The 18687-nt window shown below is 40.7% G+C and overlaps 1 protein-coding gene across 11 annotated transcripts in view; it reads right to left on the reverse strand.

Annotated features, from left to right (window-relative positions):
- Window positions 1–18687, reverse strand: part of ZC3H7A (zinc finger CCCH-type containing 7A) — a 47255-nt gene that overhangs the window by 9640 nt on the left and 18928 nt on the right. For 5 of the 11 annotated variants that reach the window (XM_045381845.3, XM_005591278.5, XM_065537447.2 and 2 more), the window contains exons 5-19: window positions 15842–16000; window positions 15541–15621; window positions 15409–15447; window positions 14054–14087; window positions 13307–13590; window positions 9882–10086; window positions 8119–8183; window positions 7398–7584; window positions 6457–6618; window positions 4554–4750; window positions 4118–4218; window positions 2634–2815; window positions 1809–1885; window positions 1032–1165; window positions 528–633 (exon numbers count right to left, since the gene is read on the reverse strand). In XM_045381845.3, the coding sequence (XP_045237780.2) occupies window positions 528–633; window positions 1032–1165; window positions 1809–1885; window positions 2634–2815; window positions 4118–4218; window positions 4554–4750; window positions 6457–6618; window positions 7398–7584; window positions 8119–8183; window positions 9882–10086; window positions 13307–13590; window positions 14054–14087; window positions 15409–15447; window positions 15541–15621; window positions 15842–16000 (2013 nt within the window). The remainder of the gene's footprint in view (window positions 1–527; window positions 634–1031; window positions 1166–1808; window positions 1886–2633; window positions 2816–4117; window positions 4219–4553; window positions 4751–6456; window positions 6619–7397; window positions 7585–8118; window positions 8184–9881; window positions 10087–13306; window positions 13591–14053; window positions 14088–15408; window positions 15448–15540; window positions 15622–15841; window positions 16001–18687) is intronic. The other 6 variants (XM_074027797.1, XM_074027799.1, XM_074027798.1 and 3 more) reach the window with 3 other exon arrangements.

An 18687-nucleotide genomic window follows, 5' to 3' on the forward strand; every position in this document is an offset into this window, starting at 1 on the left:
TAGTATTTTCTAGTTTTTGAAGAATATGTTCCTCTAACATTGAACATTTTCCTTTGGGTTACTTTTAGAAAGTCCTATAAAGTGAGGTGTCTTGTAGCTACGTATCTCTTGCTGCAGTGAGAGAGACAAGGCATGATAAAAACAAACTCATCAACAGCATTCATAATACTGAAAACCTTGGGTCTCGTATCAAACCAAAGAAATCACAATTAAGTAAAATTTGCTCTCATTCCCTCCCCAAAGTAATTCATCTAAAAAATAAGTTACATTGTCCCCATAACTCTTCCTCAGATCCACTATCTATTTACTTTTTCCAAATAACTAATAAAATTCCAATCAATATGAAAACTGCTATGGAACCATACATATACTAAAGGGGAAGGAAAACCAAAGAGGAACCATTTAAATAGCATTATTACTGACGAATACTATTTAAAGGGCTTGAGTTTCAATCTGAATTACTACTATTTTCTAATGATTTGAAATGCCTAATTAAAAAAAAAGTGGCTTAAAAATTACGTATGTACATCAAACTGTAAAGGCATTTGTTTCTTTGTGGGGAGAGGACGGATGTTCATCCACTTCTTACGTTCAATAGACATCACTCTCATCGCACGCCGGTCTTTGGTCCACCTAAGAAAAATGGAGTTCAGAAAAAAACAAAGACACACAAGCAAAAGACATAACACAAAGGGAGAGGCACAAAGTTTGTACCTGAGGAACCAGAGAATTTTTTTCTCAATGATTCTATAAATACCTTATGATTCTATATTTTCACTTCCTATTATCATTTACAAACATTCCCTATGAACTCTAAACAAAGAATTGATAAAATACAGGAAAAAAACACTACTTTTGAATTCTTATCTACTAGGTCCTAAAAATCTCTTCCCTTGTGTTTGTAATTACCATAAATTATCTATTTTTCTCTCCTCTCTTCAAAGCCTTAAACTTTTTTCTTATGTGTATGATTTTATACCTACGAAACAGAAAATTACAAAATAGGAATTGTTTCCACACACAATACTTACGAATGCCTTGCTTTTGCACTACAATATTTTCTGTTTTTGTCTGGTTCAATGACTTGACCGTTTCTCAGACACTGGGCGCACACAAACTTTATCTTCATATTAAGAAATCCAGGCATCATTTGATTACCAAGTACCTTAAACAATTAAAAGATTCATTTTAATTTTTTTTTTTTTTTTACAGAAAACCAGTTTTCTGATGACAAAATACTAAATCAACATGCATTTTTTTCACAACAATATACAATTTCCCATTTTTATCTGACGTGATGACTTGACCATTATATCTGATAACTACATCTCCAATTCTTCCCCCAAATGTAAGAGAATATCGTAAAAGTAGATTATAGATGCCAAACTTTAATTTATGAAACTCATCTTTGAAATTGATGACTAGAATTGTTTTATCTGGGTCAGGGGTGTGGAGGGGAGAGCAATGGAAAAACGAGAGATGCCAGGTGGAAAGCTAACCTATAAAAATAATCTACCCCCCCCCTTACTCCAAGAATCCATAAAGCCCAGAACTCCAGGTGTTTTGTCAATTAAACTAAATAAGAAAACAGTGTCCTCCACTCTTGGCAGGCATTGTGGGATGCATCATTTTTTTTTATTATAATCAACTAAAATGCAAATTGTTTTTTCTCATAAGAATGACTCACCTGAATGAACATTAAGAAAGTAACTGGACTGTAAGTGTTAACTGCATCCACCAACAACCAACATCTATTAGGCAATTCCAGAAAGGACACCAAATGCAGAAAGTACACAAGAGAAAAATACCTGCGCTCCAGGTACATTTGCTTCCAAATTCTGCCAATATCGTTTAGATTCTTGAGCAATAGCATCATGTGAGATACCTGGGGAATGTACAAGCCTTACTTTAAATTATATCTATAAGAGCAACAGCCCACCAATCTGGGTGCAGTTAGACGTGGAGAACCTTCAGCTTCCAAACTATTCTCATACATCCTAATCCATCAGCAAGGATGAAGACCACCTTACTCTTTTTGGAAATGGAATATACACAAATATAGCTCTTTGTGCCTCCTGAGGAATCTTTCCTCCCAACAACTGCATGTATCAACTCGTATCAGTCATTAATGACATGAGAACACACTCAAAATAGGCAACTCTAAAAATCAAAAGTTTAAAGCTCAGGACAAAATCAATAGTGTCACCACATCTGGTTGATGGAGAAGGGTAGGTCTCCAAATTTCCAAATTCCTTTTTTTTTTTTTTTCTTTTTTCTTTTTTGGAGACAGTCTCACTTTACCACCCAGGCTGGGGTGTAGTGGCATGATCTTGGCCTACTACAACCTCTGCCTCCCAGGTTCAAGCAGTTCTCATGCCTCAGCCTCCCAGGTAGCTGGGATTACAGGCGCCCGCCACCACGCCCGATTAATTTTTGTATTTTTTGTAGAGATGGGGATTTCACAGTACTGGTCAGGCTGGTCTTGAACTCCTGGCCTCAAGTGATCCATCTGCCTCAGCCTCCCAAAGTAGTGGGATTACAGTCATGAGCCACCACGCCAGGCCCAAATTACTGTTTCATTAAACCCTGTCTGCTTTTGAGGAGACATACTTCTCAGTCACACACAAACCTACCTGTTTCATTTTGCATTATCCACACTTTCAGTTCCACAAGACTATGGGCATAAAAGCACTCATCTTCCCTTAAACAGCCATACCGAACCTCATGTCGACATAAATCAAGCTGACACTGACCATGAAAAGAACGTATTTTGGAGTATTTCACTGTTGTCTCCCGCAAAATGTGGACAAGGCACCTAAGATGAAAACAGTGACATTTTAATATTGTTCTGCCACAGATTTTTCAAATACATATATAAGTTCTACACTGACAATACATTAAAAAAAATTTTTTTTTTTTTCGAGGCGGAGTCTTGCTCTGTCGCCCAGGCTGGAGTGCAGTGGCAGGGACTACAGGCGCCCGCCACCATGCCCGGCTAATTTTTTGTATTTTTAGTAGAGACGGGGTTTCACCGTGTTAGCCAGGATGGTCTCGATCTTCTTACCTTGTGATCTGCTTGCCCCGGCCTCCCAAGTGCTGGGATTACAGGCGTAAGCCACCGCACACGGCCCTACATTTTAAATTTTTATCAGGAAAAAAAAAAAAAAATCAGTGGGGCCAGGCACAGTGGCTCACACCTGTAATCCCAGCACTTTGGGAGGCCAACGTGGGTGGATCACCTGAGGTCAGGAGTTCGAAACCAGCCTGGCCAACATGTTGAAACCCTGTCACTACTAAAAATACAAAAAATTGGCCAGGCGTGAAGGCTCACTCCTGTAATCCCAGCACTTTGGGAGGCCAAAACGGGTGGATAACTTGAGGTCAGGAGTTTAAGACCAGCCCGGCCAACATGGTAAAACCCTGTCTCTACTAAAAATGCAAAAATTGCCGGGTGTGGTGGCACACACCTGTAATCCCAGCTACTGGAGAGGCTGAGGCAGGAGAATCGCTTGAACCCGGGAGGCGGAGGTTGCAGTGAGCTGAGATCGCGCCACTGCACTCCAGCCTTGGAAACAGAACAAGATTTCGTCTCAAAAAAAAAAAAAAATACAAAAAATTAGCCAGGCCTGGTGGTGGGTGTCTATAATCCCAGCTACTCGAGAGGCTGAGGCAGGAGAATCTCTTGAATCTGGGAGGCAGAACTTGCTGTGAGCCAAGATCATGCCACTGCACTTCAGCCTTGGTGACAGAGCAAGACTCTTTCTCAGAAAAAATGAACAAAAAAACCAAATCACTACATGCAATTGTTGAATTAATTTGGGGGGGGGGACTTATATTTTAAGCCATAAAAACCTAAATCCATGTCATGAGAAACTAAATCCATGTCATGAGAAACTATACATCAATAATGCTTTTCTGTTTTACATAATATATTTAGTTAATTATTCACTTCCCAGCCAAATCTACTAAAAGACATTTTAAAATTTCGTCATTGTTCTTCAGAACAACAACAAATGATGAAAGAGCAATGCCTGGACAGACACTACTACTAGTTTTTATTCAGATCTAGAAAAAGAATCTATTTTGTCATTACAGAAATTAGAAACTATCAACATACTTATTGTCTTCAAACTCATGCTTTGTAACCGGGTGAGAACAAGCAGTAGAATTATCTTTATTTCTTTTACTTATCATTCTAGGCTTATGATCAAAACATTTCTGGAATAGAGAGAGAAAGATTATCAAAAAAAATAGAAAATATAAATTTTGTACCCAGAATATTGTCCTAGTTTCAATATCATTACAAAATTAATACTCAATATGAAGTTTTAATATTCTTTTTGGTAACAGTAGTAGCTATCATTTACTGAATGAATGTTTTATCACATGGCAGGACCAGAGGAATATTTTATTCACAAATGAGATATTATTTATCATATAAATAAGTGAATATTTATTCATTTACTGACTGAATGTTTTATCACATGGCAGGACAATACCACTGGGCTTGCAAATTCAACTTTACAATAGAAAATAAGTTTTGGAGAACGCACCTCACAAAGGAATATAAATTCTCCAAGATGCTCCTGGAGAAGTTTGAACACAGTAAGGTTAATCTTTCCATTGCCGCCAAAGAAAGCCTCGCGGCTGAATGCCCCTTTCCGCTCCAGTGTCCACACATCTATCTCCTCTTGGCAATAAGCAAACGTGCAGTGGCCTGAATATCTACATTCCTCCTCAGCAGCAACATCTAGAAAAACAGGGAATGGAAAGACAATGAAAACATGGCAATTGGCCTGTACTCCCAGTTACTTGGGAGGCTGAGGTGGATCCCTTGAGCCCAGGAGTTCAAGGCTGCGGTGAGCAATGATCTTGCCACTGCACTCCAGCCTGGGCAACAGAGCAAGTCCCAGTGTCAAAACAAAAAAAATGATGTTAATTGTTTCCTTAAAGCCAATGAATATAAGTAACATTTAGGGCATCATTTGAACTTGCATAACAATTCATGGACAGTCTCAAACAATGATATGCATATTATTATCAGGGGATGGATGGTATCAACTCTAAAAAAGAGAAGTACCACAAGCCTTAATTATTTTTATTACAGACTGTGAGAAGAGCCTTGATACTCTCATGGAATACACCTCAGTTGAAAAAAAAAAAAATTCACTTAGGGACAGTCTAAGCTCACTCACACAAACTTGTTTGACAAACATGAAAATACCAAGTTCTCTCAAAAGCATCTTAAACACTTTTCAAAGCCTTAGCTCAGTGTTTTCATTCTGTTTAGAGAGAACTTAAGGTTTGAGACAGACGTCTATTTAAAACCTGGTCATAGGCCAGGTATGGTGGCTCACACTTGTAATCCCAACATTTTGGTAGGCCGAGGCAGGCAGATCATTTGAGGCCAGGACTTCAAAACGAGCCTAACCAACATGATGATGAAACCCATCTCTACCAAAAAATACAAAAATTAGTGGGGCAGGGTGGCACACGCCTGTAATTCCAGCTATTCGGTAGCTGAGTCATGAGAAAATTGCTTGAACCTGGGAAGCAGAGGTTGCAGGGAGCCGAGATTGCGCCTGTGCACGCCAGCCTGGGAGACAGCGAGACTCTGTCACAAAAAATTAAGAAGTAAATAAATAAAATAAAACCTTGGCCAGTACAGTGGCTGACTCCTGTGATCCTAACACTCTGGGAAGCCCAGGTGGGCAGATAACTTGAGGCCAGGAATTTGAAACCAGCCTAGGCAACAATGCGAAACCCTGTCTCTACCAAAAATACAAAAATTAGCCAGGTGTATCGGCGGATGCCTGTAATCCCAGCTACTCGGGAGGCTGAGGCAGGAGAATTGCTTGAACCCAGAAGGCAGAGGTTGCAGTGAGTCGATATTGCGCCACTGCACTCCAGCCTGGATGACAGAGTGAGACTGTCTCAAAAAAGAAAAAGCTAAAAACAACAGTAAAAATAATATAAAACATATTAACATCTCAATCCAAGGAACTTGCTATTAGCTCTAAACATTTTTTATAACAGTCAATACCACTATAATAACATAATGGAATAAATTATATATTAATAGATGTTATAATAAATGTAGCAAGCACAGTCCTATACCACATACTGACATTTCAGTCAACTACAGACTGTATATATAATGGTGGTCCCATAAGATTAATACTGTTTTTTCTGTACCTTTTCTATGTTTAGATACACAGATACTGTTGCGTTACAGTAGCCTCAGTATTCAGTACAGTAACATGCTGTACAAGTCTGTAGTTTAGGAGCCATTGACTATGTCATGGATAGGCTAGGTGCATTGTCGGCTACACTGTTGAGGTTTGTGTAAGTAAACCTTACACAAATACATTTCTCAGAATGTATCCCTGTCATTAAGCTATGCATGACTGTAGTTCATCACTTATGTAATGTATACTAATTAATTACAGTATATACCTTTACATATATAATATGGTCCTTCATAATTTGTTTTTGTTGGTCTTGGACGTATTTTTTTCCATGATTTATCTTCAACATTCTTTATCCTACCGATTAAAATATCTTTCTTACACTTATGATCTATATTAGCATGGTAAGTGAAATCCATTAACTTAGGGCCTGAAAAAGATGTAAAGAGGATTGCTCATATGCACAAAAAAAATCATTTCATTTTACAGGTAAATTTACAAGCAGGCATGAACAGATGAACATCAATTATTAAATTCCCACAGAAATCCCACTTCCACAACCCTAAAATGTAAGCAGGCTACTAAGGTAGATTTTTGCCTTTTATATTTTATCAGACAACACAATGTTCTATTCAACTCCACTCCTGCCAAAAAAAATACCCTTACTTAACTTTAGGGAAATAATCTGGAGAGGAATTTTGACGGCTTATAAAAGTAAAGAACACTGTTAAACTAAGAAAGAAAATGAAGTTGACTCCAATCAGAATAAACTGTGTTTATGTCACTTGATTTAAGGTAAAGATATGAAACAATCTAACAAAGTATTTAATTTTCATATACACGGTATTGTATTCTGGTCTTACAATGCTGTTTTCTAGTCCTTGCTCTATTTGAAAATAATCAACTTCTTAAGCATATACTGAGAACATAAGGAGTTTCATTAAAATTTTAATAAGCTTCCAAAAATAGGTAAATATTCTATTCTACATGATTCTATAAATAAAATTACATCAAGTAAAAGCAGAGATTTATCCTATTACCCTCCAAAGGCACTCAGTCAGTAACTGCTACTTGTTTAGGAAGAATTCAAAATAGGGATTGAAGAACCATAATAACTGATGTTGTTCACATGTATTTACAAATTCCTAAGAACTTTCAAGGTTACGAACAAGCAGTTTAATACTCTCTGCGTGTTCGTTTGGTCCTGACCTGATTTTACAAAACAGATCTGGCAAGCTTGTCTCAATTCATGGGTTCCTTCGAGGGGATGTCTTGGAGTCACTGATGAAGATGGTTTGGTAACTGCACTTCCAAAAAAGTTTCCGAAGTCATTTCTAGGCTGACTTGAAATTCCCAGGAAATTCTCCGAGGCAAACAAACTACCTGGTCCATTCATCTGCAAGAAAAATAAGAAGAAAAAAAAAAAAAAAAAAAAAAACAGCCAACAAATATTGCATTATCACTGAAGAAAGGAACTGAATGTATCTGAAAAATAAGATAATCTTCATAAACTGAGGTCAGTACTACTCCATCCTTAATGCTCTTCTATCTTAAAAACTGTCTCTTTCTACATTTTTCTCTCTTTTGGTTTCTAGGCACCCCCCCACTTTTTTGAACCTCCATATTATAGTAAGTTCTACTGCAAAGGTACACACGCTTTACATGCCCTGATCTTATATTTCCTTGATTTGTTTATGCTGTACTAAAGCCTCTTACACTGTCTGCAATACTGATTAATTTGCTATGACAGATCAAGTCTTAAACACAAAGCCATTATTACTAGATGTTCCAGAAGTCTTACTTTAACACAATTTCCTACAGCACACACAAAATTTAAGGGAGACTGTCATGTTCATTCAAATAACTCAGTTACTTAAGTAACTATTTTCAATTCAAGCGATGTATTTACAAAAGAGGAAGTGGCACTTACAAGTAAAAGGGAAGAATTACTGTTGTTAAGCGGTGTTCCCTCTCTAGAAGTTGAGGTGGACAGATCTAAAATAATAAAAAAACTTCAACAGACCTTTTCATTCTGATCATGTAATAAGAACATCAGGGCTTAGTAGCTTACTGGCTATGGCCTCCCACGCTATTCTCCCATCCCAATTTCTAGAAATTTTCTTGCTCAGTGTTGACACCCAAAGAGGGCTCTAGAGTCTTTGCTTTCCTCTAGAAACCAAGGGCATAGTCAAACAAATTTAAATAAAAACCTATTTTCAGAGAAATAAGCTAAGGCGGGGCCCACCAACTACAACTACTAAAAACACCAAGAAAATCCTTTATATTCAAAAATGGGAACCTTTTGAAAATATGGGGCTGGGTGCAGTGGCTCACATCTGGCAATCCCAGCACTTTGGGAGGCCGAAGTGGGCAGATCACAGGAGGTCAGGAGTTTGAGACCAGCCTGGCCAACATGGTGAAACCCCTTCTCTACTGAAAATACAAAAAAAAATTGCCAGGTGTGATGGCAGGCACCTGTAATCCCAGCTACTCGGGAGGCTAAGGCAGGAGACTCGCTTGAACCCAAGAGGCAGAGGTTGCAGTGAGCCAAGATCTCACCACTGCACTCCAGCCTGGGCAACAGAGTGAGACTGTCTCAAAAAAAATGAAGCAGGAACTGACCTAACATTAAAAAAAAAAAAAAAAAATCAGTAAGGTTTTCAATTACTTTCTCTTTGTTTTTTGTTTTTTTTTTGAGACAGGGTCGCATTCTGTCACCCATGCTAGAGTGCAAGGGCGTGATCTTGGCTCACTGCAGCCTCAACCTCCTGGGCTCGAGGAATCCTCCCACCTCCACCTCCCAAGTAACTGGGATCACCGGCACATACCACATCCAGCTAATTTTTATATTTTTTGTAGAGACAGGGTTTCACCATGTTGCCCAGACTGGTCTCAAACTCCTCAGGCTGGTCTCAAACTCCTGAGCTCAAGGGATCCTCCTGCCTCAGCCTCCCAAAGTGCTGGGATTACAGGTGTGAGCCACCGCGCCTGGCCTGCTTTCTTTTTCTTAGTCTAGCACTCAATTATTTTCTCTCTGCCCTTCTGTCTCCCATATATTTTAATTTCTTCCATTGCAAATCTTTAAGTCAATTATGTAAGATTTTTGCCGTTTTAGCCATGTAACAATGCCTTCAAAAAAATATTTTTCTAGTGATTGTTTGTATATATGTTAAACCTAGGATGACAGAAACAGGAGTCAGACCCCAAGCTCAGCAATCTCCTGGAAAGTTAAAGCAGCAGCCACGGTTTGCTGAGCTCCACAGATGAAACCTAAAATAGACACATCTAACTGCTATCATTCTAAACACTGATCTTAAATTAGTGTTTGCCTAGATCAGAATTTAATGGCATAGCCTGTCTCTAAGACCCTTTAAGATGAGATACACCTTTATGGGAGAATACACTAATAGTCATTTCACCCCCAAAACAATACACTCCCAGCTTAACAAACTATCCTACAGAAACACCAGTGCCACACACATTTCTCTTCTCATGCCTTTGCTCCTGGGTCTCCAGAATGGCATAGCTAAGTCAAGGTAAATTCAAAACTGAAGGCTTAGTCTTTCTATTTTTAGCTACAATGAAAATAATTCATGTATCTGCTACCTAGAGTCAGTTAAATAATGGCCAAACAAACATTTTCATTTTGAGAAAATTAACTGCAATTATTTACAATTTACATTTGGTTCTTACCTCGTTTGGATTCACTCATTGAAAATGAATTTAAAGAAGAACAAAAATCTTCTAAGGATGAAGTCAAAGGTGGATAAAATTCTGAGAAGGAGGGTGGAGGAGCATACCTCGCACCAATGGGTAAGGTTCCTAACAGAGATGCCGAAAAGGGCATGCTAGGAGAGACACTGGCAGTCTGAAGGGGTCCTCTGACTAAAGCTGACGGCTGTGGAAGAAAAAAAGATGTGATTAAAATTCATGAAGCTGTCATGGGTTTGACTGAACTACTTTCAACACCAGCAAATAAAAGCATTATTACACTGGGAGATCATGTTTAGGCCAGGCACGGTGACCTGTAATCCTAACACTTTGGGAGGCCAAGGCAGGAGGATTGCCTGAGCTCAGGAGTTCGAGACCAGCCTGGGCAACACGGTGAAACCCCATCTCTACTAAAATACAAAAAGTTGGCTGTGCATGGCAGCGTGTGCCTGTAGTCCCAGCTACTTGGGAGGCTGAGGCAGGAGAATTGTTTGAACCCAGGAGGCGGAGCTTGCAGTGAGCCAAGATCATACAACTGCACTACAGCCTGGGCAACCGAGCAAGACTCCATCTCCAAGAAAAACAAAGTTTAAATCAGAATCAAGATTCGTTTAAAACTATTTTACCTACAGAACTTCTTTTCAAGAACAATTTTTAAAAACAATCAAGGTGGGATATCTAACTTTATTTTTTGAGACACAGGCTCACTCTGTCACCCAGGCTGGAGTACAGTGGCACAACCTCGGCTCACTGCAACCTCTGCCTTCCCAGTTCAAGCGATTCTCCTGCCTCAGCCTCCTGTGTAGCTAGCTGGGATTACAGGCATGTGCCACCACGCCCGGCTCATTTTTGTATTTTTAATAGAGACAGGGTTTCGCCATGTTGGCCAGGCTGGTCTCAAACTCCCGACCTCAAGTGATTCACCCACCTTGGACTCCCAAAGTGCTGGGATTACAAGCATGAGCCACTGCACCAGGCCAGATGTCTAACATTTTAATTCAAATGTTACATTCATGTTTCATCTGCAAAACTTCCCTATGCTTCCCTACCCTTACCTGACTATAGGGCTCATAAGAATTTGCATCATATGAGGTTGGGCATGATGGCTCACACCTGTAATCCCAGCACTTTGGGAGGCCGAGGTGGGTGGATCACGAGGTCAGGAGTTCAAGACCAACCTGGCCAAGATAGTGAAACCCCATCTCTACTAAAAATACACAAAAAATTAGCCAGGCGTGGTAGCGGCCGCCTGTAATCTCAGCTGCTCGGAAGGCTGAGGCAGGTAATTGCTTGAACCTGGGAGGTGGAGGTTGCAGTAAGCCAAGATCGCGCCACTGCACTCCAGCCTGAGCGACAGAGTGAGACTCCATCTCAAAAAAAAAAAAAAATTTGCATCATTAAAGAGGAATTGTGGGATATATGTGGTGCAGCAGGAGGACAGGTGATCCAGAGACGGGAGCTGGAGAAGCCCATGAAGATTGGGACAACCTCTCTGAAGGTGTGAACTTACAACTGGACAAGAACATACAACTCTAACCTCCCCAGGCCCCATCAAAGCTGCAACTCACTGACAGCTTCCACGCACTTTACATTATGGTATCATAGGCTATCTATTTGGTTCTTAAAACAGCTCTCTCAGATACATCCTACTGTGATAACCATCATACAGATGAGGGAAATGATGTACTATGGTGAAGTAACTTGCCCAGTATCGCAGAGCTGGTAAGAATCAAACCCAGCTCTGTCAGCCTTTTGCACACTGACACCATCTATTTCACCAGCCCTGGAAACCAGCTTGGAATGTCTCCCTCTCATCACTATCATCCTACCACTGCTGCTACTAAATTATTATACTTTATAGAAGGGATCAGAAAAGTCTTTTTTTTTTTTTTGAGAGAGAGTCTTGCTCTGTCACCCAGGGTGGAGTGCAGCGGTGCGATCTTGGCTCACTGCAACCTCCACCTCCCGGGCTCAAGTGATTCTCTTGCCTCAACCACCCAAGTAGCTGGGATTACAGATGTGCACCACCATGCCCAGCTAATTTCTATAATTTTTGGTGGAGGTAGAGTTTTGCCATGTTGGCCAGGCTGTTCTCAAACTCCTGGTGATCTGCCCGCCTCAGCCTCCCAAAGTGCTGTGATTACAGGCATGCACCACTGCACCCAGCAAAAAAGTCTTTCTATACAGGGATGGATACTAAGTATTTTAGGCTCTGTAGGCCACATGGTCCCTCTTGCAAGGACTCAACTATGCTGTTGCAGTGCAAAAGCAGCCACAGACAGCACATAAAATGAGTAGTCACTGATGTGTTACAGTAAAACTTTACTTATGGACCCTGAAATTGGAATGTCATGTAATTTTATTGACTGACTGAGACAGGGTCTCACTGTGTTGCCCAGGCTAGAGTGGATGGCACAATCAGTGCTCACTACAGCCTAAACATCCTGGGTGCAAGTGATCCTCTCCTCTCAGCCTTCCAAGCAGTGGGACCATAGGCACGCACCACCATGCCAGGCTGTTTTTAATTTTTTGTAGAGACGTGGCCTTGCTATGGTTACCCAGGCTAGTTTCAAATAATTTCCACGTCACAAAATATTATTCTCTTTTTTTGTTCTTCTCTCAACCATTTAAGAATTATAAAAAATATTCTTAGTTTGCAAGCCACACAAAAACAGGTAATAGGCCAGATTGAGCCTGTGGGCTATAGTTGGCTGAACCCTGCTTTAAAATATGTGGTTGCTAGAGTATTTTCTTTAAGAATAAGAAGTCCTGAGGCCAGGCGCGGTGGCTCACACCTGTAATCCCAGCACTTAGGGAGCCCGAGGTGGGTGGATCACAAGGTCAGGAGATCAAGACCATTCTGGCTAACACGGTGAAACCCCATCTCTACTAAAAATACAAAAAAATTAGCCGGGCGTGGTGGCGGGTGCCTGTAGTCCCAGCTACTCAGGAAGCTGAGGCAGGAGAATGGTGTGAACCCAGGAGGTGGAGCTTGCAGTGAGACGAGATTGCACCATTGCACTCCAGCCTGGGCAACAGAGCGAGACTCCGTCTCAAAAAAATAAATAAATAAATAAAAAGAATAAGAAGTCCTTAATCTATATAATTCATTTTTTCTTAAATACAAAATGCCTATTATTTATCAGAATGTTTTATTTGCCCTTTCTATAATATGTGATCCCAATATGAATTGGAAAAAAATTGGCTAATTACTAGATAGCATTATTTCTTTTACTTCAAAATGATCAAATTAACCAGTTCCATTAGACAAGAATAAAAGTAACTTTCATAGAACAAACCCCAAATTCAGCCTATATGCAATACTGAAAAAGTCTATCAAGTTATATTACAATTTTTAAAAAGTCAACCCTGTCTTCGGAAGAAACTTGAGTAACACTGAAACTTACCATAACAGTTTCATTAGTTTCAGGTGCAGAATCAAGGAGGTCATCTAGTTCATCTCCAAGGACCATATCTCCATCATCTAGAAAAGCTTCCGGCATAGTGAAGGGCATCTTTCCTCCATTTGCCAGCACTGCAGATGGCAGAGTGCTCTCTTCCACTTGCAGTGGCAGAATAGAAGTTAAGGGCATAACAGGAACTGAGGCCAGCTCACTTCCAACTTCATGAGAGAAACTGGGTGTGGGTAAAGAGACAACAGGAACTGCTTCTTGCCTTGGAGTTAATAAATCTGTAACACAGATGGAAATGTACTCAGTCACTTTCATTGTACTTACATAATAATAGCATTAATCCCCAATAGTAGAGATATGAAGATGAAAATATGAAGGCAATTATAAAAATAATAAAACTGACAGTATACTAAAGCAATCCCAAATAGATACAGTCACTTGTGAAAACTTATCCTTCTTTCACAAAATGCCTGTACCTCTTTTTGGGCACAGCTGTCAGACAGCAGCAAGGCCACCGGGGGTGTCAGTGGTTGCTTACTAACATCCAACGCTTATCAGTCACTCACTGGCACATCCAAAGGCATAAAGGGAGTGTTGGAAATCATTCTCACTTTAATATTAATACATTAATATGAATATAACCACACAGCAATATTATTTGACAACAATACATCACACACAAAGACATCAGGTACAAAGCTGGCACTCTTCAAATTGTTAAGATGATATGTGAAAACATACCTGGCTCAATATCTTCCACAGAATGGTTCAAAGCCTAGAAATTAAACAAAACAAGAGGTCATAATATTTTCAGGACTCTAAGGCATAAAACAATTGGTAAAACTCACCCTAAGCCGGGCACAGTGGCTCACGCCTGGAATCCCAGCACCTGGGGAGGCCCACACAGGCAGATCACGAGATCAGGAGTTTGAGACCAGCCTGGCCAACATGGTGAAACCCCGTCTCTACTAAAATTACAAAAATTAGCCAGGTGTGGTGGCGGGTGTCTGTAATCCCAGCTACTCAGGAGGCTGAGGCAGGAGAACTGCTTGAACCCGGGAGTTGGAGGCTGCAGTGAGCTGAGATAGCGCCACTGCACTCCAGCCTAGGTGACAGAGCAAGACTGTGTCTCGGAAAAAAAAAGAAAAAAAAGAAAAAAAAACTCACCCTGAGAGCAATGCATGTTTCCACAGAAATTCAACTCCCAATTAAGATCCAAGAAATGAATGGAACACACAAACCTGTATATACGTGGTGTTAGATGAGGTGCTGGTCTAGCAGTGCTGCCACTTATTTCTTGTGGACCAGCATTTCTCAAAGGCTATTCAGCAAAATACCAGGGACTAATTTGGCCACCATTCACTGTCCAACTCACAATAGCCATTAGCATCCTAATAGCCCCAAGAAGACTTACTTTAAAATTAAAAACAAAAGAGAAACAAAAACAAAAACCCACAAAAACCTTTGTTAATTTTATCACAAATGACTCCCAAAACTAGTATTTGGCCCTGGACCACTCTTATCGCACTGAAACCTAACATCTATTAACATCCTATAAAATGCCCCACTGGAGCATTCAGGAAATGCTGGTTACAGCTAAAATATATTACTTGAGTTGGAGATGTTCTTTTGTAAAGTGACTGCAAGTGGCCAGAAGAGGTGGCTCACGCCTGTAATCCCAGCATTTCGGGAGGCCAAGGCAGGAGGAATACTTGAGCTCAGGAGTTTGAGGCCAGCCTGGGCAACATGGTGAAACCCCATCGCTACAAAAAATACAAAAATTTGCCAGGCATGGTGGTATGTGCCTGTGATCCCAGCTACTCGGGAGGCTGAGGTGGAAGGATCACTTGAGCCCAAGGAGGTGGAGCTTGCAGTGAGCCAAGATCAGGACACTGCACTCCAGCCTGGGCAACAGAGCAAGACTCTGTCTCAAAAAAATAAATAAATGAAGTGACAGGAAGCTATGGCCAATTTCATGTTTGAAGAATTAAAAAGGTTCCCAAAATAAACACACACCAAAAATACTAAAAGCAGAATTGCTCCCATCCTTCCCTTTAAAAAACAAATTATAATTTTGACAGAAAAAATAACTTTACCTTGGTAGCCCCATCCCCAGGAACTGATTTTAATGAGAGCTGAAATAAAATAAAGACACTAATTTAAAAACAGAACTGACTCCAAGTTATAAAACAAAATGAAAACACCTTATGGAGAGAACACTGGCTTACCTCAGCTCTGACATATGCTTTTCTTATTTTAAATCCCAATTTCTGAGCTAGTTCTTGAGTTAGTTTTATTACATGCTCATCCTGAAAAAAATAAGTATATATAATTCACAAAGGGTTATATTTCCTAACTGTCAAGAAGAATAGACAAAACAGTGAAGTTTCCCATCAAGACACCTGCTTCATTAGCAATTATACCCAACTGAAGCAGGTTGATGGATGCCTGGAAAATATAACTCTTTAAATGCCATTTATTATGATGTAAATGGTTATGATGTAAACAAATAAACTATAAATTCCATACCTGAGGCACTGCTAAGGAGCACTTTGCTACAGCATCATAAGCCTTTTTGTATCTTCCTAAATCACTTAAAGCCTTAGATTTCCGATACAGAGCTTTGCAGTTACTGGCATTAAAACTGAGTACTATATTGCAGTCCTCCAAAACTTTATCATGGAAACCCTGGGGTGTAAGACCAAAGAATAAAGTCAGCAATCAAACAATTCATTTCTTGCACTGAAGACTTCCTGGAATGTAAACAAATTAATACCCCTTCCTATCACCCTCCCTCTAAACTCCAAGTTAGCAGTATTACTTTTATTTTTAAAATTATTTTATGAAATTTCAAATACACAGAAGTAGAAAAGAATATCATGAATACCCATATACCCACCATCCAGGTCAGACAAATGCTAATATTTGGCCAGAAAGTCCCCAGATCTTCAAGAAATAAAGCTTTCCAGACCTAACTGATGTCCCCAGGTGTCCCTCTTCTATTCTCAACTCTGTAGTTACCCTTTTCTGGAGCACATTAAGATGTCAAAGAGAAACGTAACTCCAAACAGCTAACTGATGAGGAATATATTACTAAAAACAAAATAAACAATGAATGCTCTTTAACAAAGAGCTAGGTGACAACATATTTGTCCTTTTTTTTTTTTTTTTGAGATGGAGTCTCACTTTGTCACCCAGGCTGGAGTGCAGTGGCGGGCTCTCGGCTCACTGCAAGCTCCGCCTCCCGGATTCCTACCATTCTCCTGCCTCAGCCTCCCGAGTAGCTGGGACTACAGGCGCCCACCACCATGCCCGGCTAATTTTTTGTATTTTTAGTAGAGACAGGGTTTCACTGTATTAGCCAGGATGGTCTTGATCTCCTGACCTCGTGATCCACCCACCTCGGCCTCCCAGAGTGCTGGGATTACAGGCGTGAGCCACCGTGCCCGGCTGGATATTTTTCTTAAATTCAGGGTTATATTTTACTGAATGTCCACAGTGAAAATTAAAAGCACTTTGGGCTGGGCACAGTGGCTCATGGCTATAGTCTCAGCACTCTGGGAGGCAGAAGTGGGTGGATCACCTGAGGTCAGGAGTTCGACACCAGCCTAGCCAACATGGTGAAACCCCATCTCTACTAAAAATACAAAAATTAGCCAGGCAAGGTGGTGGGCATCTGTAATCCCAGCTACTTGGGAGGCTGAAGCAGGAAAATTACCTGAGCCCGGGAGGTGGAGGATAGAGTAAGCCAAGATTGTGCCACTGTATTCCAGCCTGGGCAACAGAGTGAGACTCCATCTCAAAAATTTTAAAAAGGTGTCTGGGCATGGTGGTTCATGCCTGTAATCCCAGCACTTGTGGGAGGCTGAGACAGGCAGATTACCTGAGGTCAGGAGTTCGAGACTAGCCTGACCAACATGGAGAACCTCCGTCTCTACTAAAAATACAAAATTAGCCGGGCGTGGTGGTGCATGCCTGTAATCTCAGCTACTCGGGAGGCTGAGGCAGGAGAATCACTTGAACCCAGAAGGCGGAGGTTACCATGAGCCAAGATTGTGCCACTGTACTCCAGCCTGGGCAACAAGAGTGAAAGTCTGTCTCAAAAAAAAAAAAAAAAAAAAAAGTTTTAAAAGGAAAAAAAAAGAAAAGAAAAAAAAAGCACTTCAAAAGCTTTTTAAGCTTAAAAATGTGAAAAGCTAGTGTGAATTCCTGTGAAGACTAATTACTATTTCGTGACTAAGAACAAAAAACACTCGTAAGAGTGTTTTTTTACAAAGAGTGTTTTATAACATCTACTGGATCTTGACTAAGATGTTAAATGTGAACACGGATACCTGAAAGACACATTGACCTGTGAAGACCTGTATCTTCCCAGGATGACTTTTTTATAAACAGACACACCCTCAAAAGCCATACGCAAATGGGAATTGTCAAGGACCAGTAACTAAGAAACAAATTATTTCTTAAATCCCTAACTTTTTGTCCAAAACTAATTTTTATTTTTTTATTTTACTTTATTTTTTGAGATGAAGTCTTGCTCTGTCGCCCAGGCTGGAGTGCAGTGGTGCAATCTCGGCTCACTGCAACCTCCACCTCACGGGTTCAAGTGATTCTCCTGCCTCAGCCTCCTGAGTAGCTGGGACTACAGGCACGTGCCACTGTGCCCAGCTGATTTTCGTATTTTTAGTAGAGACGGGGTTTCACCATATTGGCCAGGCTGGTCTCGAACTCCTGACCTCATGATCTACCCACCTTGGCCTCCCAAAGTGCTGGGATTACAGGCGTGAGCTACCGCACCCAGCCAATCCAAAGCTAACTTTTAAAAGCCTCACGTCACTCCAAAAGCAGGTAATACGACTTTCTTAAAAACTTAGTTTAAGGAACTGACTTTTTATTGGGCCGGTTGCAGTGGCTCACACCTGTAATCCCAACACTTTGGGAGGCCGAGGCGGGTGGATCACAAGGTCAGGAGTTCAAGACCAGCCTGGCCAACATGGTGAAACCCTGTCTCTAATAAAAATACAAAAATTAGCTGGGCATGGTGGCGGGCACTTATAATCCCAGCTACTCAGGAGGCTGAGGCAGAGAAGTGCTTGAACCCAGGAGGTGGAGGTTGCAGTGAGCCGAGATCACACCACTGCACTCCAGCCTGGGTGAATGAGCGAGACTCTGTCTCAAAAAAAAAAAAAAAAAAAGAAATTGACTTTTTATTAATGTACTAAGTCATTGAAAAAATTCTTTTCACTCTAGAAACATCACTTTAAAAATTACAACTCCGCCGGGCGCGGTGGCTCACGCCTGTAATCCCAGCACTTTGGGAGGCCGAGGCGAGCGGATCACAAGGTCAGGAGATCGAGACCACGGTGAAACCCCGT

The sequence above is a fragment of the Macaca fascicularis genome, chromosome 20 (assembly GCF_037993035.2).
Source record: "Macaca fascicularis isolate 582-1 chromosome 20, T2T-MFA8v1.1".
Taxonomy (NCBI): Eukaryota; Metazoa; Chordata; class Mammalia; order Primates; family Cercopithecidae; genus Macaca; species Macaca fascicularis.